Source organism: Periplaneta americana, chromosome 9 (genome assembly GCF_040183065.1).
Source record: "Periplaneta americana isolate PAMFEO1 chromosome 9, P.americana_PAMFEO1_priV1, whole genome shotgun sequence".
NCBI classification, from domain to species: Eukaryota; Metazoa; Arthropoda; class Insecta; order Blattodea; family Blattidae; genus Periplaneta; species Periplaneta americana.
The window spans coordinates 11,896,007-11,922,946 of NC_091125.1; the positions used below are offsets into that span (position 1 = coordinate 11,896,007).

Below are 26,940 nucleotides of genomic sequence, written 5' to 3' on the forward strand. Positions count from 1 at the left end.
AGTATTGATAGTATAGTCAATTCTAAAAGAAACATATTAAATAGGTCTAAACACGTCATATTCTCAACAGCTTCCGAGAAACAGCCATTTGAAAATAACAGGCATGAGCCTTCTTTTCTTCCTCCGCATTATTACATTAGATTGTACTACGATTACCTTAGTCATACTGGCCACTTGTATGTTACTTGCGTATGGAAGAGTGGAGGGATGAGTCTTGCCATTCTGGCTCGCTACTTCGAGTCTGAGTCAGAAATGTAGCAGTTTACTAAGGTACGAGTACATTCTGTGTAGAGAAGTCACAATGTCACGAGTCTTAACATATGCAGAGTATGCCGACGTGATGAATGTCTATGGTTCTTGCACTAGTAATTGTAAGGCTGCTGTTCAAGAATATCAACGACGGTCTCCTGACCGTAGAGTACCTGATAGAAAAGTGTTTATGAGGGTGTTTGACACATTGTGCGCATATGGTACTTTTCTCAGTGTCCATATTGTACCTGAAAAATAGGTTCAACTACTAGCTCTAGAAGAATTGCAGCACAACTTCATATTCCACAAACACGAGTGTGGCGCGCGATACATGAGCAAGGCCTATATCCGTATCGTCAACAACATATGGAACACCTTCATAAAGTAGATGATGTCAATGAATCATTGCATATGCCGATTGATTCCACATAAACTGATCATGAATGAATCAACGTTTATCCGTAACGGAATCAACAACATGAGCAACTATCGCCTTGGGCAGATGAAGGTCTTATGCTACTGTGGATGGTAATTTCCATCATCGTTTCGCAGTTAACATATGGTAATATATTGATGAACATCTCAATGGTTCAGTTATTTTAGACAACCGTCTTAACAGAGCAAGGTATCTTGTGTTCCTGCAAAATGTGATACCAGAATACATGCAGTATGTTCCTTTTTCAACACGGGCTGAAATATACAGTAGGCTACTTTCAACAAGATGGGCCAGTGATCCAGTACATCAACGAAATCTATACTGGGCGTTGGATCGGTCGCTGTGGTCTCATTTCTTGGCCACCAAGGTCACGCGACCTTACACCATTAAACTATTGTTTGTGGGATTGGCGAAAGACCGAAGTCCTACAAGCGCACATGAAAACAAGGGACCAATCGATTGCCCGCGTTTTAAATGCCTGTGATCACATTAAGGTATATCCGAAACATTTCAAATTAGCAACACGTCATCTGACTACACGAGCTGCAAAGTGCATCGAGGTTGACGGTGGTATTTTTTAACATGCTCTGTACAGAGAAATGGACAATAAAATTAAACACAACATACAAGCAACAACCTCTTAATTTATTATCACCTGCGCTATTCCCGTTTCTCATGGTTTCGATTGGTTTTCTTTCTCCAAAATTTTTGAGAATGAGACATGTATTGTTTTCCATATTATCACCTCTCAAAGTATGGCTCTTTTCTAATGAATCACCCTGTATAAATAGTAATACTTGAAATGAAACAATGATCCCGAAGTGTATCTTTGCTGTAAAATAACTTACACTAAATTGAGAGGGGCACACGTAATGCTCCGACCTGTATCTGTATTCTTCATTGCAATGTTTCTTTTTTCATGTAGGCTACTCATCCGCAATCACATTATGATCTAATCGTTTAATAATATTCCTTTCAGAATACAGTACCATCTAATTGGAGAAGCGTTCTTGAGTCATCATTAGTTACAGATCGAAGTTAATTATTGTTGATTCGAACATTGCTGAGTAGCTCCTTTGATACGTTGCACTGTATGAAGGCAAAGTTAAAACCATTATTACAATTTTAATTAGATTGGAAAAAGGCCTTATTTTAAGATTACGTTTAATGTTTATCGCACTCCTAGCGATTTTCATTTGAACATACCATAACGTGTTATACACATTTGTATTTGAAAAATAATTAATGAAATATAGTGTACTATCTTATTTCATTCTTAAAAATATTTCGCATGATGATGCTTGTGCCGTAGCTTCACCTGAAAATCATCTTTCATGTTATCACATGCAATAATAGCAGATGCGCCAACACTTACACTACTCGTATTATCCGTAGTATTAGCAATACGTTTAATTAAACTTCTTTGTACACTTTAAATAAAAAAGGAACGGGTCTCCCGCGAACTAATTCATTGTCATATGAAGTGAACTGTATGGAAAACTATAGAAACTAAAATAACATTGTCGTTGGTAATATTGAATATTCTGATTTAATTTAAAAATCACGTGACAATCAACACTGCAGTGTTGTCAGTGTTACTGGTGAAAAGCAATTAAAATCCTATCAAAATAAATTCACTTATAATAGTCATTTTTACATGGTCACCTTAAAAATTAACATCACTCGCATTTAATTTTAATTTTTATGGAACGTTTAATTATGGTATAAGTCCATTATTATGCAGTACGGTATATTATTATAAAAATGTTATTATTAATACCCATGGAGTGCTTAATTGACTGAACAGGAGCATGTACGCTGCAAAGAGATGGAAAGTACAGTCCCAGCACAATACAGTGTTGCAGACTTGTCCCAATTCTTTCTTACTTGCAGGATAAAAAGATAAATCCCTAATGAATGCCTATATAAATTTAGAAATATAACGTTTATGTAAGCGTTGATCTGTATATCCATTTGCAAATCAATTATAACTCTTCAAAATTATGCTAGGGAGAGACACTAGGCCTATGTCACTTGAACCTGTTGTTCCCCATGCAACACGTATCTCCGCCTATGCCACCATATTACAAATTTCATCATCAATTCATCAGGTCAAATACGTATGACCAGAGTAGCCCTGATGATGGAACTTGTATGTGGTTCCGAAACGTTGAAAATGTTACATTCCAGGACTCTGAAGCTCAAAGTCTATTTCTGAATGGATACTCTGTTGCATTAATACATGTATGGTGAAAAAATCATGGGCCATACACAATGTTAAAGTGATACAAAAAATGTTGTAGAGAAAACTTGATAGCCTTTACTCCACCAGATTAAATAAATAAATAGGGCCTAAGATAAGCAAAAAATAAGGATAATCTGTATGATGGTGATGATGATGATGATAATGATGATGATGATGACGATGATGATGATGGTGATGATGATGATGATGATGATACATAAGAAGTTATCACAGCTGTAACGTAAGTTAAGCTTTTTGGTCAGTTCCAAAAAATATTTTTCAGAACTGTTTCCAGCAGTTGTACAAACCTGGCAGATGTTCATCATAACTGTAAAATTACATTGAAGGTGACATAATTTGAAGGTGTCACAACTATGAAATTGCCCATTGGTGTTCACAGTCTAGTCTATTAATACATTGACCCTACAGCGTATAATTTAATAGTAAGTATTACCAAATAACACTTACATCTGTCGGATTAAAAACTCTCATTTAAAATTTTCCATCAGCCAGCTCTCAAAATAGTTCCAATCGGGGTTATTTTTCTACATTCTTCTAACAAAATTATTTTCAGGAAACACCCTTGTTTATTCAACAAATTACCATTCGAAACTAACACCTCCCACCACTACTCGTTGCTTTAAATGTATGTTGTATATTTATTGGGTAAGGATTATATCAAAGTATTCTACCATTGGGAAAAGTGTGCCTTTGCGAAAGGTAATATGTCAGAATGTATTATGAATAATTTTACAAACCTTTTTTTCTGACATCATGTATTATGTAAAATGAGAAATTACAAGTTTATGTAATTCTGTGATATTTATTTTTTATTGTGATTCTTTTAGAGAGACTATGGCAAGTATATGAACACCACGGAGAAGGCTCTCAAAGAATTCGACATATTCAGAGAAATGGATCCCTTTAATATGGAACAAAACTTCACGAATTTAAGAATCTTTATTGAATTTGACATCCTATATCACCTTCAGGTAAATATACCATTTCTGTAATATTGTTGAAAATTCATTCAAGATGTTCGTGACGACTTTAAATTCTTTAACATGCGTACTCTCTTCATTGTGCAACAGATTAGGCCTACCGGTAGATTCTCTATTACATTCAACCTTCTAATGTTAATGTAGTTTTGAGGTGATTGAAACCAATGAGAAACAGCCCTGAGCATGTTTTTAAAACATAGGGCCTATACCTTACTATTGACATTTTCTTGTCATCTAATACCTGAATGTCGAAGTTGTTGATAGCTTCATCAAAGTTTCGCTTAGATAATTTCTCGTTAGAATCACGAAAGTAGAATGCAAATACCGCTTAGAAGTTTAATAATAATAATAATAATAATAATAATAATAATAATAATAATAATAATGATTTATTTTAGCTGGCAGAGTTAAGGCCGTAAGGCCTTCTCTTCCACTCAACCAGCAAAAAGTATACTCACAGCATTAATCGTGTAATGGATATGTATTGTTTTATATGCCAGAAAATTATTGCAAAATAGCAGTTCTCTTCTTAAGCAAGAAATACTGTAGGTTTTTCATTAGAAAAAGATATTTTCTTCAAAGTTGAACTCGAAAACAAACTCAACAAATATGATCTTTCGATTTTTGCTGACTGTAAAACAAGATTTAATTTAAGTATTGATTAAATATTTGAAACATTTATTTAGTCACATTTTTTTTTCATATTTCATCGACAAGATTTAATTTAAGTATTAATTAAATATTTGAAACATTTATTTAGTTACATTTTTTTTCATATTTCATCGAACTGTATTAATAGGTAGTATAGCCCTAAGTCAACACTATATTATGAGTATATATTAGTAACAATATCGACACTAATTTATTTCAGGAACTTCCAGCTGCTGGAGATATGAGACAGACTCTATTGTCCAAAGATCACAAAGCGTATACAGTTAAAGATCTTGAAATGAAGTACAGATTGGTAGGTATTATTAATTAACAAAATATAGAAATGCAATTGTTTCTCTAAAACTAAATTTATTTTATATACAATAATACAATATAATCGTAATATGATTGATTCACATGCAGGTATATCAAACAAGTAGATCTAATTAGTATACGTTATTAAAGAACCTTGCAGTCAAATTAAAATAGAAACAAGAATGCATTATTGTAAAAGTAATGGACTTTGTGCTAAAGGAAAGATAAATCATTGGTGAAAGTCGGGGCACATGCCATCTTACTTAGTCAAACATGCGAAAGGAAAGGATAATTGTAATGAAATGACTAATGAACATAATAGAAGTTATACTATTCATTCCTTTTGTATATTTTGTTACCTTATCAGCAGATCCGAGATTCCTTTAACCTGCGCGGTGCTGTAAACGACGCAGCGACTATGTTTCTAGAGGAAAAAAAAAGAGACAGAATACCTTTACTATCCCACTTTTTTAATTACCATAATTTCTATATCCGGCCGGAGGCCATTTTCCGAATGATTTCTGTTTTTTCAGGTTTTCAGTTTTTCTGATTTCTGTTTACTAAACTAACACAAACACAACATCCATGCCCGAGGCGGGACTCGAACCCACAACCCTTTGGACCAAGCCGTAGGGTCATTGTGTGCCTCTACGGTTTGCGCCACCCGGGTCGGCCATTCGGAAGCAGTGTTCGCGTGTATACAGATACAATCTGGTTAAAAATCTTCTAGCAGGTCAATGAAACAAAGTTTCCATGTGTACTAAATTTTTCATTATTTAGCAACATTTGCACTGGAATTTAACACAGTAAACTTCATATAACTTTGAAATGTAATTAAATAAAATACATAAATGCAATACACTTCTATGAATAACAAAAACTAATAATTACAGTTTGACATTCATAAATAAAATGTACTTCTATGGGTAACATATATCAGTATATGGTTCACTGATCTTTATATATTCTGATTGTATTAAAAAAAAAAAAGAAGTGCAGTCGGGTAAAAAATCTTGTTGGGTACTTGTATTCCGTGAGGTGGACGGCAGTTCTTCCTGTTGTATTTTAACATGAATTTTCATACGTTCACTATGTCTTCTTGAATTACAATGTTACTGAAATTTATATATATATATATATATATATATATATATACATATATATATATATATATTTAGGGGTCCTTATATTTATTTATTTATTTATTTCATCAATCTTTGTTCACGTCATGGCGGATTAGATGTGTTCCAGTTCTTAATCCGCCATCGCTCTCTATACAAACATTACAAGAAAAACTACATTTTGTACCTATAAGTATCCTCTGTACACCCTAATAATAATAATAATAATAATAATAATAATAATAATAATAATAATAATAATAATAATAATGATGATGGTAAACTAATAATAAGTATAGCTCTTGTATTTAAAACTCTTACTTTAGCTTTTTCACTTCTATACTCAATCTCTTAAAATTTATTCTGTTAACTTCATTGACTACTTTTCGTAGATTCCTATCGTGTCCGACTATTCAACATTTATAATTCCATATCTGTTAGAGCTTTGACTTTCTCTTCCCATCTAATTTTAACTCTAAAAAGAAATTTTCCTAATTTATGCAGACTGCTGGCGTTAAGGGGACCATTCACTTTTTTATAAGCTACTATAGCGTTTATTTGTAGAAATTTTTTATCCACCCAATTGTTTCTCAAATCATTCGTTGCCTGACACTTTAACGTAATATGTATTGCGTCTTCCGCTAATCCACATAAAGGACATTTATCCTTCTCTACGTTCCCTCTCTTATTCTTGAGCCTCCAGATACCGGTACCTAATATCCACCATGTCATTCCTGTTCTCTCTTCCCTTCAATTTAGTCTAATATATTCTTCCTGTTCCCAAAACTGTTTCACCTCCCTACAGTATTTTAGTGATCCTGAACGAAATGTATTTCTTTTCCTCTCTTATTTCCACATTACACACTTTACAAAATATATTACACCCTTTCACACAAAAGTACTCACAGCCAAACTCGTTTACCAATATTTGTTGCATGTTGTGTTTTCTTATTTTCGGCATATTTCTGAACAACGTAAGACTACGTTCTGACCTAGCTCTTGTGCTCGCAATAAATTAAATGTTCACGTACCTGAGTAAGGAAAACAAACCTTCACGGGACGATTTCCTTTGATATCGTATTCTCGTTGCAAGTGTATTCTTGTAACTCTATACTTCAGGCTGCAGCTATAGTCTACTCCAGGCCTGCACAAGGTTTGCCCTCTCCAGCCGGCTCACAGCTCATGAGCGGAATGCAGATATTAGCTGCGCTCTGTATAAGGGTGGACTGGAAGGAGTGAGTCAACACCTGTGGAGTAACGGTTAGCGTGTCTGGCTGCGAAAGCAGGTGGCCCGGGTTCGATTCCCGGTCGGGGCAAGTTACCTGGTTGAGGTTTTTCCGGGGTTTTCCCTCAACCCAATATGACCAAATGCTGGGTAACATTCAGTGCTGGACTCCGGAATCATTTCACCGCCATTATCACCTTCATCTCATTCAGACTCTAAATAACCTGAGATGTTGATAAAGCATCGTAAAATAACCTACTAAAAAAGAAGAAGAAGAAGGGGTGACCTCGTACAAAATAGACACAAAAATAAATACTATTACGAGTGTTTATGAAATGAATTCCCGTTATTAATTAATAAAGAGATATTTATTCTACAGAAATAATAGAAATTGTATAGCTACTTAAATGTACAATATCATTGTTATATTTTTATTTATCAGTACATGAAAACGAGGTTTTATGCTGTTGGCAGCTGAAAGGAACAGTAGCCTACTGATCATACTTTTTATTGGGTTATTTTACGACGCTGTATCAATATCTAAGATTATTTAGCGTCTGAATGAAATGAAGGTGGTAATGCCGGTGAAATGACTTCGGGATCCAGCACCGAAAGTTACCCAGCATTTGCTCGTATTGGATTGAGGAAAAACCCCGGAAAAAAACACAACCAGGTAACTTGCCCCGACCGGGATTCGAACCCGGGCCACCGAGTTTCGCGGCCAGACGCGCTGACCGTTACTCCACAGGTGTGGGTCCGATCATAATGAAACATCAGTTACAGATGTTCGATGTCTGTCTTTATTAAAGTTGATTATAGAAAACAGTTCCTCACAAATATAAATGTTGAGCCAAACATAGCAATCGTTTTCACAGCCAGCCTGTGTAGTCATGGATATTATTGCTAATGTTTAGTCTTGTAAAACTCAACCAGGCTAATAGTAGTATTCAAATGATCTTTAGCCCTTAGGTCACATTGAAGATCAATAGGTTCGAGCTGTAAATCGTTAAATGTTAAATGTTACGTTCCGTTTTTTAGATTCCTCCATACTATACTGTAGCAGTAGGTAAGCAACGTGAAACAGTTACTGAGAATAGGCCTACAAACTTCGCTCCACTGGATAGCTGAGTTATCGTTTTCCTCTCCTCTACCTATATATAACGTCTGTGTCATTCTGACGTATCTACCTCTCCCTTTCGGCGAGCGGAAAACATGGCTCTCCCGCTCCGGAGGAGCGCGCGCGCTCGTTAAGCGCTGTTTGTGCAGATGGTCTAGGACCACTAACCTATTTTCAATGTTTTGGTTAAAGGAATCGCAGCTCTGCTTATCAGACAGTATATCTCACTTGACGATATGTGTCAGAGGAAGAACAATTTGTATTTGTACACATTTGAAAGACGGGAAGCAAGTCGTACACTTAGGAATAAAAAGAGAGATTACTTGAAGGAGAAACTGAATGAGGTAGAAACAAACAGTAGGAATAAAAACATTCGAGATTTATATAAGGGTATAAAGGAATTTAAAAACGGATATTAGGTAAGAGTAAATGTGATCAAGGTTGAGAATGGTGACTTACTTGCAGACTCTTATTCAATCCTGAACAGTTGGAAAAACTATTTTGGGCAACTACTAAATATACATAGGCCAAATAGAAATGATCAGGACGAAATTCAAATACAAACTGCTGAGCCATTTATACCGGAACCCACACTTTCTGAAGTCGAAATTGCGATAGAAAATCTGAAAAAGTACAAGTCTCCAGATATTGTTCAAATTCCAGCAGAATTAATACAAGAGGGTGGAAGGGCAATATCTAGCGAAATTCATAAACTTGTACTTGCTATTTGGATAAAGGAAATTGTACCAGAACAATGGAAGGAGTCCATAATCGTACCTATCTTGAAGAAGGGGGACAAGACTAACTGTAGTAACTTTCGAGGAATATCACTTTTGTTGACGTCGTACAAAATTTTGTCGAATATCCTTTTTAGAAGATTAACTCGGGGATCATCAGTGTAGTTTTAGGCGTAATAGATCGACTATTCATCAGATATTTTGTATTCGACAGATATTGGAGAAAAAATGGGCGTATAAGGGTACAGTACATCAGTTATTCATAGATTTCAAAAAGGCGTATGACTCTGTTAAGAGAGAAGTTTTATACAATATTCTTATTGAATTTGGTATTCCCAAGAAACTAGTTCGATTAATTAAAATGTGTCTTATTGAAACTTACAGCAGAGTCCGTTTAGGCCAGTTTCTATCTGATGCTTTTCCAATTCACTGCGGGCTAAAGCAGGGAGATGCACTATCACCTTTACTTTTTAACTTCGCTCTAGAATATGCCATTAGGAAGTTCAGGATAATAGACAGGGTTTGGAGTTGAACGGGTTACATCAGCTTCTTGTCTATGCGGATGACGTGAATATGTTAGGAGAAAATCCACAAACGATTAGGGAAAACACGGGGATTTTACTGGAAGCAAGTAAAGAGATAGGTTTGGAAGTAAATCGTCAAAAGACAAAGTATATGATTATGTCTCGTGACCAGAATATTGTACGAAATGGAACTATAAAAATTGGAGATTTATCCTTCGAAGAGGTGGAAAAATTCAAATATCTTGGAGCAACAGTAACAAATATAAATGATACTTGGGAGGAAATTAAAAGCAGAATAAATATGGGAAATGCCTGTTATTATTCGGTTGAGAAGCTTTTGTCATCTAGTCTTCTATCAAAAAATCTGAAAGTTAGAATTTATAAAACAGTTATATTACCGGTTGTTCTGTATGGTTGTGAAACTTGGACTCTCACTTTGAGAGAGGAACAGAGATTAAGGGTGTTTGAGAATAAGTTTCTTAGGAAAATATTAGGGGCTAAGAGGGATGAAGTTGCAGGAGAATGGAGAAAGTTACACAACGCAGAGCTGCACACATTGTATACTTCACCTGACATAATTAGGAACATAAAATCCAGATGTTTGATATGGGCAGGACATGTTGCACGTATGGGCGAATCCAGAAATACATATAGAGTGTTAGTTGGGAGACCGGAGGGAAAAAGACCTTTGGGGAGGCCGAGACGTAGGTGGGAAGTTAATATTAAAAAGGATTTGAGGGAGGTGGGATATGATGGTAGAGACTGGATTAATCTTGCTCAGGATAGGGACCAATGGCGGGCTTATGTGAGGGCGGCAGTGAACCTCCGGGTTCCTTAAAAGCCAGTAAGTAAGTAAGTACTGATTTGAAGTCTGATTAGTGTATTATTTAACTAGTCGGCGATGTATGCAATGGAGAGGGAAAGGAACTGACCACCCTATCCCATTATCTCCTGGCCTAGTTATAATTGGTTCCTTCCTGGTATCACTTCTGACGTTCAGAACTGTCTTCGAACAGTTGACTAAACAACAACATAGTATAATATTTTATGCAATATGCCAATTTCGTTCTTTTAGGTAGCAGTGTTTGCACAGAAATGTGCGGCACGCAGTTTTTTTATACAAATTTTGTGACTTCCATATTATATTTGCCGCTAGTCGGAGCTAATGTTTCAGGTCGAATTATATTTCTGTTTCAATACGTCCTACACATTGTTGTATTTTAAATCCTAAATATATAACATTACTATTCAAATTCCTTCCTAATTTTCAAATTGAAATAATCTATAAGAAATTATTTTTATAGGTACCTATTTAAAAAATGATCGCTATGTGTCTGCCCTAATGATTATATATGGTTAAACTACAGCAATAAAACGCTTTATAGCTCAACAAAAAATGAAAGATTATTATCCCTATACGTTTTTACTGTATGTCCACCAAGAACATCAGCAGTGACGAATGTAGTAGCTTCTTTGATTCGTTCTTTCAAAATGATTAATGTCGTTAATGGGTACACCGTAGGCCTACGCCTTTTACTTCACATAACACCGTAAGACCATAAGTAAACATGCATAGGATTGAAGTCCTGAAAGCATAGTGGCCATGGTCTCTATTTGCCCATTTCTATCAATTTCTCGTTGCTGGAGGTCTGTTACTAGAGGTCAATAGCTTAATCAAAACGTCAAAATGAGGCATAAATTTGTTAAAAACTGTAACAAGAGGAGGAAATCACCGTCTTGTAGGAAAAGTCTTAGTTATTGTCGTCCCCAATATCCTAATTTTGGCCATACACTCCAAAATTTTGTATCTTTATTTGTACAAAATGGTCATATACAGCAATTTGAATTTCATCTGATGAAGTGAAGACAGCTAAGAATACATTTCTTCACAATCTCGTCAAGAATAGCAATGTGTTTAGGAAACTGAGAAAAAAGTGGAAACTTGTTCCAAGATGCAAAGAAAAAAGTTCCACTTGCATACATTCCATTTACGCAAAATTAAACAATTTACTTTAAATGGTGAACGTAGGAGGGAATAGAGTGGACATTTTGATAGGTATATCTCTTTCCCTCTACCCTAACTTGAACTTCATTCTTTTAACAACTAAAGACTTTGAGTAACCATAAACTTAATTTGCGATGTAATTAATCTGTGATGATTAATTTCTTATCAGATTAAGACAATCCTCTTAAATTGAGTCCAGAAACTTATTTTGGATTGTATTGAAGAAACCCAACAAAATACTGTCTTCTGTTTGCCCTGTGTGCTATTTTAAGACACTGTCCAGTTCTGACATTAGCCTAGCTAATCCACGGAACATTTCAATATTACTGAAATTCTGTTTTGTCATGTCTCTTTAAGGCGAACTCGAACTTGTCACAAAACTTGATGCAATCTTCAGTTTTTCCTATAATGTACGGTACCTATTCTTAGAAAAATTTTCATTTTATTTCTTTACACTTAAGCAGTAAGCTCTATCTAACTGACACCTAATTTCCACTTTTCCTAACACTCAAAATTCAATGAAGTCCTTTAGATGTTTTTAATTTTAGTTGTTATTTTTTCAACTTTGATATTGTTTAAGTTTGTAGTACCAATCTCACTCCAAGAACTGTCATTGCAGTTTGTAACGAAGCATGTGAAGAAAAGAAATACATTTTTCACTTCACATCCATACAAACACTCAGCTACATTATACAGTGATCCATTAAATTTCAGTGTATAACTTCTACTACATTTGCATTGGTTTTGTTCTTGAGTGAGTAAGACCTGATGCCGAACGTTGCAGCTCAGTCGCTTGCGTCTGGCACTCGTATTGAGGAGATCACTGGCTGAAACCCCAGGGTTGACCAACCTGATTGAGGCTTTTTTGTAGTTTCATCAATCAATAATTATACTATAAATTTCGAGTTATAAAGGCAAATGTTTGGTTGGTATAGTACCAAATTTCCACGAAAAAGAGACCCATAACCCTCCGATTATAGTACTTCAGTAATTCAGCCATCATTATAGTTGCAACATTATACGCGAGATAGTCGGTCAAGTGAGAGTTTAAATGTCCTATTTCGGTCGAGATTGAATTGAATTATTGAAAGAGAGGGAAATTGGAGGAGAAAAGATACCCGAAAACGAGTCCTTGCAAGCGAGTTTGGGCTGAGAAAAACTGAATATGTGAGCTCCAAGTCTATTAGCCCTTGTCTCACTCCGGATTTCGCTGCTCCACGGAAGGAGCTCTAGAAATTTTTGAAGGGGGAAAAAGGCGAAAATGGACGTAACCTAATAGCTACCATATATGGGGAAGGGAAGCGTTAGAGAAGAAACTCCGGAAGGTGTAAATCTGCACATTGAAAGGTGTTTTGTTCTTTCGCAGTGCGAGTAGAGTCGAGTTAACTATTTCTTTATTTAATTATATTTATGTACTTATTTGTACATTATTTAATTAATTCATTCATTTATATTTCTGACACGAAGTTATTTGAATGTGTAGGTGGACTGGACGACACTCTTCCAGACATTGGTACACCGAACTGTAACCCCAGACACTACAGTTCAGGTCTACTTTGAGAACTACTTTGACAGTCTCTTTGAACGGCTAGAAGATTATGCGGATGATAAAAATAAGTATGGCTACTTAAATTATTATTTATGTTCCTTTCATACAATAATTTCAGGTCCACACCTGTGGAGTAACGGTCAGCGCGTCTGGCCGCGGAACCAGGTGGCCCGGGTTCGAATCCCGGTCGGGGCAAGTTACCTGGTTGAGGTTTTTTTCCGGGGTTTTCCCTCAATCCAATACGAGCAAATGCTGGGTAACTTTCGGTGCTGGACCCCGGACTCATTTCACCAGCATTATCACCTTCATTTCATTCAGACGCTAAATAACGTAGATGTTGATACAGCGTCGTAAAATAACCCAATTAAAAAAATTAATAAATAATTTCAGTGACTTTTGTATTTGAAAAGTTTAAGACTCATCATATAAGCTTGCTTGTTAACGAGAGCAGAAATTGTGTTTGCTTTTATAATTTCGTTGCTTACTTAATTATTTTCTCAATAATTTATTATAATCAGATATGAATCATCAGCAATATCAGTAAGTGAGTGTTCAACTTTTAATAATAGAATGAATCGTTGAACGACCTTAGTTACCAGAGTAATGCAATTTAATTAAAATATACATATTTTAATGTTACAAATACACCTTGTCGAATTTACATCTATCGAATAGATTTTGGAACATACGAGTATGTTCCAGTTCAATGCATATAGTAAAATTGGGCCGACTGCTGTTTCCCAAATCTTCCTTCAGGTGAAAATCACTTGTATTAAATCGATGGATCCCAGTGGTCACGAATTATGACTTATCTGATCATCGAATATAGCTTATAACTAGAGCCCTGCGTTTAGTTACTTTGAATATAAGTTATGTGTACGTCGATCATACTAGAACAGTCGAAGCTGCGGTTTCTCCCCGCATGCTCCGATACTGTGTGTTTACATCTATTCTTGTACTCGTGTTTAAGCCGGTAAATAACAGGAATAGCACCCGTGTACAAAATACCGCTTGGATTTAACAGCAATAATAATGCAGTATTTATTTAAAGGCAACTTATATTCAATGTAATATATTTTTATCACGATTAGACAAAACAAAAAATTTTCATAAGCCAGCCCTTTTATTTTCGGTAGCCCCCACATTTTGCCCACACATGCAATGAGAAAACCACTCTAGCTAAGATGATACATTTACTGAAATATATAAAACAATATTAAATATCTATGCAATGCAAACACACGCTCTCAGAGACTCTCTGTGCATATTTCATGTACTTTATTATAAACAGTATCAGTTTTTAAGGGGACTGAGTGGTGATTTCTGTACGATCAAAGAATTTCAGTACAAAAGTTTTGTTCAATACCTCTAGGCTTTTAGTGCTCAGAGTGGAGTAACAATTGCCATGGTTATACAATAAATCAATAATTCTGTGGAATAAAAGACAACTAATCAGTTTCTTATGCAAGTGCAAAGAAAAGTCCTAACTGATAATCTTTTTCCCCACTTTGCTAAATGAACCTCAGATTTTAAGTGCACATTATTTGCTACAATCTTCACTCATATTCCGTGTTTTTTTTTTTTTTTTCAAAAGTTATCAAGTAATGTGTATTGTAAATTCTAGACGAATATTTAGTTATATATTTCACCCTTAGTGAACCGGAAAAAAAAATTATTAACAATTTTGCCTTTTTTTCAATGCATATATGTATATATATATATATATATATATATATATATATATATATATATATATACACACACACACACACACACATTGTAGAATACAGGATACAGAAAACACTAGATGTAAATAGATTCAATAATTTCTGACAAAAATGCACTTAAGTTTGAAAATTATTAACTTACGGAATACTACATTTAAAGGGAAATTACATTCGCCGCCATACTTAAAGAGACCATTTAAAAGACTTATCTGCAGAAATACACTAACTATATATATATATATATATATATATATATATATATATATATACTTTTGTACTTTTTTAAACACAAAAGAAAAAATTGGGGTTTTCACTACCCAGTTCCTCTATTAGTAGACTATCAAGTGTGGAAAAAATTGGGCACTATTCAGATCAGACATGTGTATCTATCGGCTTCGGAGCGAAGAGCACAAATTAGAGTTACGGGCATCGAAGCAGTGACGGCAGTGTGATTAAGTGATTATCAGAAATATGGGCCACGATAAAGATGTCCAGTTTTCATTAACGATCAAATTGCTATAACATCATAACATTAAAAAATCCAATTTGCGAAATCTTACATTTTCAAAATGGCCATCCTGAGAATGGCGTATATACGAAATGTCCATTGTATGGAAAAGTACATTTAATATTACAATACAAGAAAAAAATTATTTCCTCTGTCTGAAAATGCCCAATTGTTAATGTTGACTCAAAAACAAAGATGATATGTTTACAAAAAAATGTAGCTACATATTTTAAAAAGCATTTTTATATACAGACAAATACGAGAGGAGAGACATCTCTCATGCTCTCACTTCTGAAGGAATGTTGTCGGCTTCGGGGCTGCTGTACAATTTGAGTTCATACGAAATTACACATAATAAAAAATGTTGAAACAAAAGAGCAATCTATCACAATATATGTATTATTTTTCCTATATACATGTATATAATATAATATAATATAATACAATACAATACAATACAACACAACACAACACAATACAACAACACAACACAACAAAATATAATATAATATAATATAGTATTCGTAATGTGTTTCTGCAGGATGAATATACACAACTCACTGCTGGCAATGTTCGCACATGATCTTTATGTGGATTTAGTTGAGACTCAGAATCCCTGCCACCGTGAGAACTATTGTTTAAAAGTGACAAGCGGACTACTGGAAGAAGTGTCGTCAGCTCTGTACCTTTCCACTTTCACTACGGAACAATTAAATGATATGGAAAACGAATTGGACACACTCTTCAGACGATTGAAATTTGTCCTTGAAGAGAAGTTTAGGATTGCAGATTGGCTGGATGATTCTTCACGTTCATACCTGATAAGCAAGCTGCAAAACATGACCGCAGTTACTGATGGAAGACGAGCTTTCTACGGAGATCCAAGTCTACTCGATTATCGCCTCTCTACAGTGGATGTAACAACTTCAGATAGTTATCTCCATAATGCAGTGGAATTGGTGCGACGGTACCGAGAAAATCTGTATCTCTTCTATACAGCAGAGACTAATTCGAAGGACACAATGTAAGAATTTTTCTGTACATGAATATCAAGATTATACTGGTTGTCAGTTACAAATGGGACCCTTTCAGAACACTTCTGCACATCACAATCACGTGGTTTTGCGAGAAAATCTACTTCAGTCATCAACTGAATGCTGAACTAATTATGTAGGTGGTACTAGTGTAAAATATTATCAGCCATTCCTGTGTTTCTTTTAATTAATATCGGACAATTATGTGAAGTTCCGTAATTAATTTTATTAATTAATAGAGAAATACTCATTCACAATGGAACAGATATGACTACTTCAATGCCCAAAAAATGAAAGAAAAAGAACTGATTGATTTCCTAGTTTATATACAGTATAACTTTGAATGCGCAGAAGCTTTCTAAACTAGGTCACCTTTGTGCATGACTAACACAGTATAGTGTTATAGTTAGTAAGGTTATTGGCTTAGGACAACATTAATTGATTTATAAGTAAACGGTATTGTTATGTGCCATAATATTATATAATTATGAATTCAGCATGAATATAGATAGAAAAATAAGTGCAAACCGAGAACAGTGAAAAGAACAAGATATAGTCTATCTAATACATTTTGTCTGTTTTTACACACAGCAAAATTACGATGTTTTAATTTAAATGGTAGTAACATATCTAACACAAATTATTTTGTATATAATCTAAGCATATCATTAAATAATAGCCTTTCATTGAAGTATGACGTTAACCAAGTTCTTATATAAATACTACATATTTATACGAGTGAATTCTTCAACTTCTAGAAATCTGAAGTATAGTGGCGGGATGGGTAAGAAGAGAGTAATTGTCTTTCAACATGGCGATAAGTATTATCTTACAATACAGAAAAGTAAATCAATGAAACAGAAATCTCTTCATAGTCTCAATTAAGCGCTTACGGGCTATTCCATATGAAATCGACAGTAAAAACTTCGCATTTTTTATACTCTAATTTTTTCCCTATTTATACAAGATGATGAAGAGAGTGCATTTCCAAAAATATACTATCGAAAGCCAAACGGTTTTCATATTATTGGGCGACAAATTTAGCGTATTTTATAAAAACAAGCCTCTTTCAGCGCTCAGAACTCTGGAACCATTTACTGCAGAACATTGAACGGGAGCTCATTTTGAAGCTGACATTTCGTAGGTTATGTCAAGAAGTAATACTTATTTTTATTGTACACAGAGAGACAAATAATCTGATTTTACTTACTTTTAGGATTTTTGCCAATTTGTAAAAATGTAAAAAAAAAAAAAATTGAGAAAAATCTTGCATTGTTAAGAGGGATTCGGCATTGTTTGCTTAGTGGCACGGCAATAAGTTTAGAGGGTATTAAATAGATTATTTTCACACGCCTGGACTTGAACGACGCAGTACCGCACGCACTAGCCGAGAGCTGAAGATAAGCGAGCGTTGGGCGTCATTTTACTCCTGTGTTTATGAAAACCTGTGATAAAGCTAGCACAACCATGCGCTGCTAGACGACACATCACGTGTTATGTCTCCTGGCCTTGCTTCCCTCGGCTAGCTCCCGCCTCACAGTCAGCTGGTTAGTTCACGCGCGTACTATTTATTTTCTTTATTTTATATTTTCAATACTTTCTTATCAACGTGACATCAGTAAAAAAAATATGTGTTTATTTGTACTTTCAATGCGGAATCTAACTATATATTTTTAAAATATTTTTTTCCTTGGCAAAGGCGTCTTAATGAGGAAAAATGTAAATTTCTCCATTTCCATGAAAAGTAAGAAAATCTGTTTATATGTCAATATAAACTTTAATTTCTCTGCATCAAAATAAACCATGATTTTGATCATTGGGTGAAAGGGTTTCGGAGCTACAACAGTCTAAAGTTGCTAATTTTATGAAAATACGATAAAATTAAATATTTTTAATTTAAACACTATGAAGTTCTAATGCACAGTGCATTGTATCACAGTTCTCTACGCACAAAAAAAGTTTTATTGTATTTAGAAATTGTAAGGTTAATTTTCTCTATATTTCGGTCGATTTGAGATGGAATAGCTCTTACATAGATAATTATTGTACGTACACATTTCTTACTAAACTAAAAGATACCGGTATATCAACAACTTTACATAAATAGTATTCTAATATAACAATTTATACATTATAGTTTATCAACAGACGCAGTATTTCGGACTAGAAAAATAATTGCAATTAATGATAATATTCCTTACTTGCAATTTAACAAAAAATGATTAAAATACTTACTTACTTACTTACTTACAAATGGCTTTTAAGGGACCCGAAGGTTCACTGCCGCCCTCACATAAGCCCGCCTCGGTCCCTATCCTGTGCAAGATTAATCCAGTCCCTATCATCATATCCCACCTGCCTCAAATCCATTTTCATATTATCCTCCCATCTACGTCTCGGCCTCCCCAAAGGTCTTTTTCCCTCCGGTCTCCCAACTAACACTCTATATGCTTTCCTGGATTCGCCCATACGTGCTACATGCCCTGCCCATCGCAAACGTCTGGATTTAATGTTTCTAATTATGTCAGGTGAAGAATACAATGCGTGCAGTTCTGCGTTGTGTAACATTCTCCATTCCCCTGTAACTTCATCCCTCTTAGCCTCAAATATTTTCTTAAGCACCTTATTCTCAAACACCCTTAACCTATGTTCCTCTCTCAAAGTGAGAGTCCAAGTTTCACAACCATACAGAACAACCGGTAATATAACTGTTTTATAAATTCTAACTTTCAGATTTTTTGATAGAAGACTAGATGATAAAAGCTTCTCAACCGAATAATAACAGGCATTTCCCATATTTATTCTGCGTTTAATTTCCTCCCGAGTGCCATTTATAATTGTTACTGTTGCTCCAAGGTATTTGAATTTTTCCACCCCTTCGAAGGATAAATCTCCAATTTTTATAGTTCCATTTCGTACAATATTCTGGTCACGAGACATAATCATATACTTTGTCTTTTCGGGATTTACTTCCAAACCTATCTCTTTACTTGCTTCAAGTAAAATTTCCGTGTTTTCCCTAATCGTTTGTGGATTTTCTCCTAACATATTCACGTCATCCGCATAGACAAGAAGCTGATGTAACCCGTTCAATTCCAAACCCTCCCTGTTATCCTGAACTTTCCTAACGGCATATTCTAAAGCGAATTTAAAAATTAAGGTGATAGTGCATCTCCCTGCTTTAGCCCGCAGTGAATTGGAAAAGCATCAGATAGAAACTGACCTATACGGACTCTGCTGTATGTTTCACTGAGACACATTTTAATTAATCGAACTAGTTTCTTGGGAATACCAAATTCAATAAGGATATCATATAATACTTCCCTCTTAACCCAGTCATATGCCTTTTTGAAATCTATGAATAACTGATGTACTGTACCCTTATACTCCCATTTTTTCTCCATTATCTGTCGAATACAAAAAATCTGATCAATAGTCGATCTATTACGCCTAAAACCACACTGATGATAAATTTCATCTGCGTACGGAGTTAATCTTCTCAAAAGAATATTGGACAAAATTTTGTACGATGTCAACAAAAGTGATATTCCTCGAAAGTTACCATAGTTGGTTTTGTCTCCCTTCTTAAAAATAGGTACAATTATGGACTCCTTCCATTGTTCTGGTACAATTTCCTTTTCCCAAATAGCAAGTACAAGTTTATAAATTTCGCTATATAATGCACTTCCACCCTCCTGTATTAATTCTGCTGGAATTTGATCGATACCTGGAGACTTGTACTTTTTCAGATTTTCTATCGCAATTTCGACTTCTGAAAGCGTGGGTTCAGGTATAAATGGCTCAGCAGTTTGTATTTCAATTTCGTCCCGATCATTTCTATTTGGCCTATGTACATTTAATAGTTGCGCAAAATAGTTTTTCCATCTGTTTAGGATTGATGGAGAGTCTGCAAGCAAGTCACCATTCTCAACCTTGATCACGTTTAGCCTTGGCTGATATCCGTTCTTAAATTCCTTTATACCCTTATATAAATCTCGAATGTTTTTATTCTTACTGTTTGTTTCTACCTCATTCAGTCTTTCCTTCAAGTAATCTTTCTTTTTATTCCTAAGTGTACGACTTGCTTCCCGTCTTTCATTGAAATAATGATCTCTCTTCTCCTCAACTGGATGCTGTAAGAATTTCAATTTTGCCTATTTCCTTCTTTCTACTACCATGCAACATTCTTCATCAAACCACGGTTTCTTTTTCTTAGTTTCATAATAACCTATGCTCTGCTCAGCTGCAATTTTGATACTATCTCTGATATTTTCCCACACGCTGTTAACATCTAATTCTTTCTCAACTTCGTCGGAACTTTCTAAAGTGGCAAACCTATTCGAAATTTCGACCTGATAATTTTGCTTAGTTTCCTCGTCCTTTAATTTTAAATATTGATTAAAATAGCTGATATAAATAAATAACATCTTTTTTGTTAATTTTTTTGAAAAGCCTCCAAGTAAGTGACGTGAGAATAACAGATTCATTGAGATCATCAGAAGACAAAAACACTATATCTTTCCGAGAGTAAAATAATATTTTATTCTTTCGAAAAACATGCTGGTTCAATACCACTGCTAAATATTGTAGAAACTGTACGTGTAAGGAAAAATTACAGAGGAATTTTTAATTTGTATTCACCTGTTTAAATATTTCCATTTAGTTCCTTAAGGTGATGTAGTAGTACTGCGAGTGAAGAGAGTAGTAAGATCAATTAATACTAATTGAGCTTATACGTGTATAAGACTTGTATAAACATACAACAATTTATTAAATACATTAAAGGTGATATGTTACAGTTGTATGAACACTAATAAGTACAATAATTTTATTGAAGATGTTAGTCAGACATGTTTCGGAGATGCTTCTCCATCTTCAGTGACTAATTACAACGACGATGTGGTTCAGTTGTTCGAACCGTATTCTTGCTTGGCTTAAAGGAGACTAACTCAGTTAGTCGTCGTTGTAATTAGTCAATGAAGATGAAGAAGCATCTCCGAAACATGTCTAACATATTCAATAAACTTATTGTACTTATTAGTGTTCATACAACTGTAACATATCACCTTTAATGTATTTCATCAAATCAATGAACACTTTATTTTTGACCTAACATGTGTGTTTTATCGTTAAATATAACTATTTACTTGGAGAGGAGTATACCTCAAAATTGTAAGCCTATATAAGCTAATCTACTTTTAATTTATATTAATAAATATATTTTATTTATTTATGCAATGATTATCTCTAGATGAAATGTGAATACAGCATATTTTCTTATGTGTTGCAGTTGGTCCTATTATCTTCTCCCCTATGATGTTGAAGCTATTACTGTGTATCAGCTAAACATAGTTGGTGAGTGTAATCAAAGTGTCATTCCTAGATTCTTTAACTAAGAAACAACCACTGATTTACTGATATTCTCCTATGAACACGCTCTTCTTTATGTGACAGTCATTCCGTTCGGGCTAATCGGGGCTCCACAATCCACGCCTGAACTACCTAGCTATATCTTCAAGACTCGAATTGGTAATGCTCTTGCTCGCCAGCTAGCACATCATTTTGATACTATAGGTATGTATACGAAATAAACATTGGAATGCAAATTGTAAGTAATCTTTCTTATTGAATTTTTTTACATTAATTTTGTTATACAATTAATTTATTGAAATCGGTATGAAATTGATTTCCTTAGAGTTAGAAATATAAATACTTGGCCGACTATTTCAACTGTAAAATGCTTGTTTTACTGTGTTAGATATTTGAGGCAAAAAAGTACTAACTCAATCTTACAAGAATGAAGACATATAAACTTTTGAATTCTTCTTAATGTGCAACTAAAGGGAGAGGGGTTTCGCGTGGAGACAAGTAGGATTGGTCAGGTCCGATGACATCAGCTGTCGATGAGTAGACCTAACATCAGCATTTCTCAATTTTGCATTCGAAGATGTCCCTTTAGCTTTAGAGATCATGTGACGTATATAGGTTTATTATTAACATGATGGTCCCATCTCACTTTTTCGTGCACTAGTAACGCACCTTGTGTACCAGACAAAGAAACAAACAAGAAAAAATTACTTGCTCGTATTTATTAATACTGTTGAGCTCATCATCCGCGGTGAGCTACGAAATGCTATGCACCCGATTAACAGTGGTGCGGCCAAGGAATATGTTTGAAAATCTACTATCAAAATGAGGTATGGTTACTTTCTGTTTAATACTGTAATTTGTAATATTTTTTCTGTGTATTTTAAACTTGTTTTCTGCTCACAACCACTTCTAATTTCTTAGGATTCGAACAGGTGTACCTTCTTAAACAGGCCAACTTACTATCGGACCTATTTTCATATTACATGTTTTGCTCAAAATGATCTATAGAAGTGCTTTCTAACGAGCAGGTCATACATCATTAATCATCCTGTGTTTCAAAAATACGGGGCATAATTTCAGGTATGTATTTCCCACATGTAGACAATCAAAATAGTTCATTATAACATGTGTCCGGAAATGCTTCATTTCCGAGTTATGGCCTTCACAACATTGAAATTCACCGGAACGTTTTTCTTTCCTCAGGTCGTTGTCATTACAGAATATGTTCAAAATGTCCACCTCCTGCTTGAATACAGACCTCACATCGATGTCTCATTGACCTGAGAACACGATCCCAAACTCCAGGAGTATTGCGTATGTCCTCAGAACATGCCACAATTCGATTCCGAAGGGATTCTAAATCAGGAACCGGAGACGAATAAACCAATGATTTTAAATGGACCCACAAGTAGAAATCGAGAGGGTTCAGATCAGGTGAGCGTGGAGGCCAAGCAATTGGGCCACCTCTACCTATCCATCGATCAGGAAACCTTCGATCCAAGTACCGGCGAGCCAGCCGTACGACTGAAGTGTGCAGGAGCGCCATCATGCAAGAAGTGAATGTGTTGACGATTGATGAGGAGTGTCTTCTAAAACATGAGGTATGGTGTTTTCCAGGAAGTTTGTGTACGCCTGCCCCGTAAGTCTGTTTACAAGTACATGGGGTCCAACTAATCGATCACCAATGATACCGGCCCACATGTTGAGGGAGAACCGCACCTGGTGATGAGATGGAACAGTTGCACGTGGGTTTTCATACGCCCATACATGCTGATTGGTGTGGAAATTTGTTATGCCATCTCGTGTGAACTGTGCTTCATCTGTAAATAATACTAAGGCAGGAAAGTTCGGATTTACACCACACTGCTGCAAGAACCACTGACAGAACCTAACTCGTGCAGGGTAATCTGCTGGTGACAGGGCCTGTACACGTTGCAAATGATAAGGATACAATTGATACTCTTTCAACAGTCTCCAGACAGTCGTATGAGGAACATTGACTTGCAACGCTACCCTTCGTGTGCTGATAGAAGGAGTCATGTTCACAGCCTCCAGAATCTCCTCCTGTATTTCTGGAGTTGTAGATCTTGGTCGTCCCCTTCTCAAACCAGGAGAGTTAAATTTTCCATACTCTCACAGACGGTAATGGAGACGTACAAATGTCTTCCGATCTGGACATTGTCGCTGTGGGTACCTCTCCTGGCACAAACAACGAGCCAGCGCAGCATTGCCGTTCGCCTTACCGTACATGAAGTGTATCTCTGCCAGCTCTTGATTTGAATACATGTCGCACAGTCTAACGCCTACACAACACTGAATGTAACCTTCGCCTCGGAATGAACTGTCAGAGTGTCCTCTTAATGTCTCCTTTGGCGGCAACGACCTGCGGAAAGAAAAGCGTTCCGGTGAATTTCAATGTTGTGAAGGCCATAACTCGGAAATAAAGCATTTCCGGACACATGTTATAATAAACTATTTTGATTGTCTACATGTGGGAGATACATACCTGAAATTATGCCCCGTATTTTTTAAACATCCTGTATATATGAAGACCTCCCTCAAAGAAAGTTGTATATCATATGTTTTTTTTCATATGTTATACAACTTTCTTTGAGGGAGGTCTTCATATGTAGAGTTTTTCAAAGGTGAGATGTAGTTTCAATTGCTCATATTTTCTGCACAATCTTCAAAATTCTGACATCAAGCTTATTACATAAGAAATGGGATTCTTTTTACATCATCATAACAACGAGTTTGTTTTTTATTGTTCTGGCGTCGTGTCACCAGTAGGCATGTTCCTGTAATATGGCCTGCAGGATCACCAGATATTAACCCAGCATGTGAGACTATGTTCGGGAAATGTTCTTGAGCAAACCTACCACAATTTATAAGTTGAAGGACTCCATCGCACACACTGTGGCAGATAATCCAGAACACGAACTCATAGCTGCTGTATTCAGCATTGAAGACTGCTGTTACTAGTACAAAAACAAAATGGTGAATACATGCAACATTTACGATGAAGTTATGGCAGTGGGTGGTGATATAAAAATCCTATTTCTTAAGTGACATGCCAGTGCCAGAATGATTAAGATTGTGTAGAAAATGAAGAAAAATAGGCCCGTTCACAATGAAAATTAATGTAAACGTACGAGTAATAACATAAAACTTAAACACGTAAAATTACTGGGATGTAGACAATGTAAGCAATGAAGGAAGAAAACATAAGTATTAGCCAATTAAAAAAGATAACAAATGAAAGGATGACAACTGATTCAAAATGGCTGCTTGTATCGTTCTCGTAACAGTTTCATCAACTGGCAAACATCAACTGTAAGAAAATAAAGAATTTCTTTATAAAATAAAAATTATAATTGCGAGTATTTTCTGATTCCACGACAGTTATGATAGATGCAACAATAAAATAAAAAAATAAAACGTTGTAAAACGTTACAAAACGAAGAAGGCTATGTCTGTACATTAATATAATTCATTAATTAATATTAATATAAAAAAGATTCACTTCCAAGTCCAATTGAAGTGACATTGATTCCTATTGCATTAGCTTTTAACGCTGCATGTTTGTATGACTTGATATTCCTGTATACAAACAGGGATGAGCATGATAAATCGCAACTAACATTTCATCCAACGCTTGGAGCTTACAAACTTATATGCTAACCTTTAATAGAACACTTACGTTTATGTTTACGCGTTTTATTGTGAACGGTTCCATTGGCCTATATTTCATTGTAGAAGAACCCAATGAGCAAATTAATAAACTTATCTCCTACTTTTCAAAAACTATAATATATTCCTGAAATAATAAACACAAAATACGGTACTCAAAAAGTTTCAAAGTTAAGAGCTTACGGGTATTGGCTGTAGACGACGAATCTACTAACCTTAGTACTTAATTGCCATCGCATAAATCATGTTTAATATAAGGTACCAGTAACAAATAAAACTGTAAGTAGAGCACGGAACGTACTTATTCCACTTCATGTCTTTCACAATTCTGGTAAATGTAACATTTCTACTGATTTTACTATTTATTTCTGATTCTTATGATTACAGGAATTGAGTACGGGACATCTGGCAAAGACAAAGAACTGTTATCAGATTCTTCACAAATGAGCTATAAGAGCAGGAGCGCTTGTGATGAAATGAAACATGCCTTCTCTTTATCATGGAAAAATGCCAAAGGCGAAGTGTTTGGTTATGAGGTAATATTAAACATTATTAACATGAGCTAGTCCATCATAATCGCTAATATCATAGACTAGAATACTGATGAGTGATGACTAGCCTTGTAATGTTAGGGACCGATAGGATACGTTACGGTGGTTTCAAGTTGACTATCCGCTCACCAGTCAGTACTCTAGCATGCATAAACAGTGTACCTGCTGAATACTCCGTTCGCCACTCACTACTGCAGCATGCGTAAAGAGTATATCTACTGAATAAAATGTCGAAGGTTAAGGTTCTCAGGCTCATATTTTTGCAGAGGAATTTGGTGAGTGTTTTGAACATTACATGTACATTATGTAATACAAACATACTAGGTAACAAGCGATACTATACACAGAGATATTGTAGCACAAGAAAAGAAAGGAGAAAACTCAAACCCACGAATAATTTTATGATAATTCTTCTGCACATAACGAAAGGTAGGCCTACGTAAAAATATATCTTTGTAATGCTATGTAGCGTATATTTACTTTTAGAGCTGTCCAGATTTGTTTATGTGCACCTTGTTATTCGCGTAATCGATCGCAGAACCAAGTCAATGTTCTCGTACTAGCTCCCGGCCTATGTACCATGCTGCAGTCAACTTATGTAATCGGTCCCCAGCATTACAAGCCTAGTTGCAGCACCTTAATGTAAAGCGTGCCATGCGAAAGAGTAATTGCTCCTACTTTTGTAAATATGTTGGGATACAGACATGCTTTGTATTTCGTGTAGAACAAATGACAATATTGTATTATTAGGATGAAGAAGTCTATGCAAACTAGGAGACAATGACGTTTGTTGTTTTGTTTCTTTTTTATTAATTGGTCATTTAACGACGGTATATTAACTACTGGTTATTTAGCCCCGATAGAATTGATGATAGCGAGATAGTA

General features: G+C 35.3%; 1 protein-coding gene across 2 annotated transcripts in view; it reads left to right on the plus strand.

Annotated features, from left to right (window-relative positions):
* LOC138705779 (uncharacterized) overlaps positions 1–26,940 on the plus strand; it is a 107,913-nt gene that overhangs the window by 66,081 nt on the left and 14,892 nt on the right. For both annotated transcript variants that reach the window (XM_069834414.1, XM_069834413.1), the window contains exons 8-14: positions 3,779–3,922; positions 4,803–4,895; positions 13,110–13,243; positions 15,952–16,434; positions 21,735–21,799; positions 21,899–22,018; positions 25,892–26,040. In XM_069834414.1, the coding sequence (XP_069690515.1) occupies positions 3,779–3,922; positions 4,803–4,895; positions 13,110–13,243; positions 15,952–16,434; positions 21,735–21,799; positions 21,899–22,018; positions 25,892–26,040 (1,188 nt within the window). The remainder of the gene's footprint in view (positions 1–3,778; positions 3,923–4,802; positions 4,896–13,109; positions 13,244–15,951; positions 16,435–21,734; positions 21,800–21,898; positions 22,019–25,891; positions 26,041–26,940) is intronic.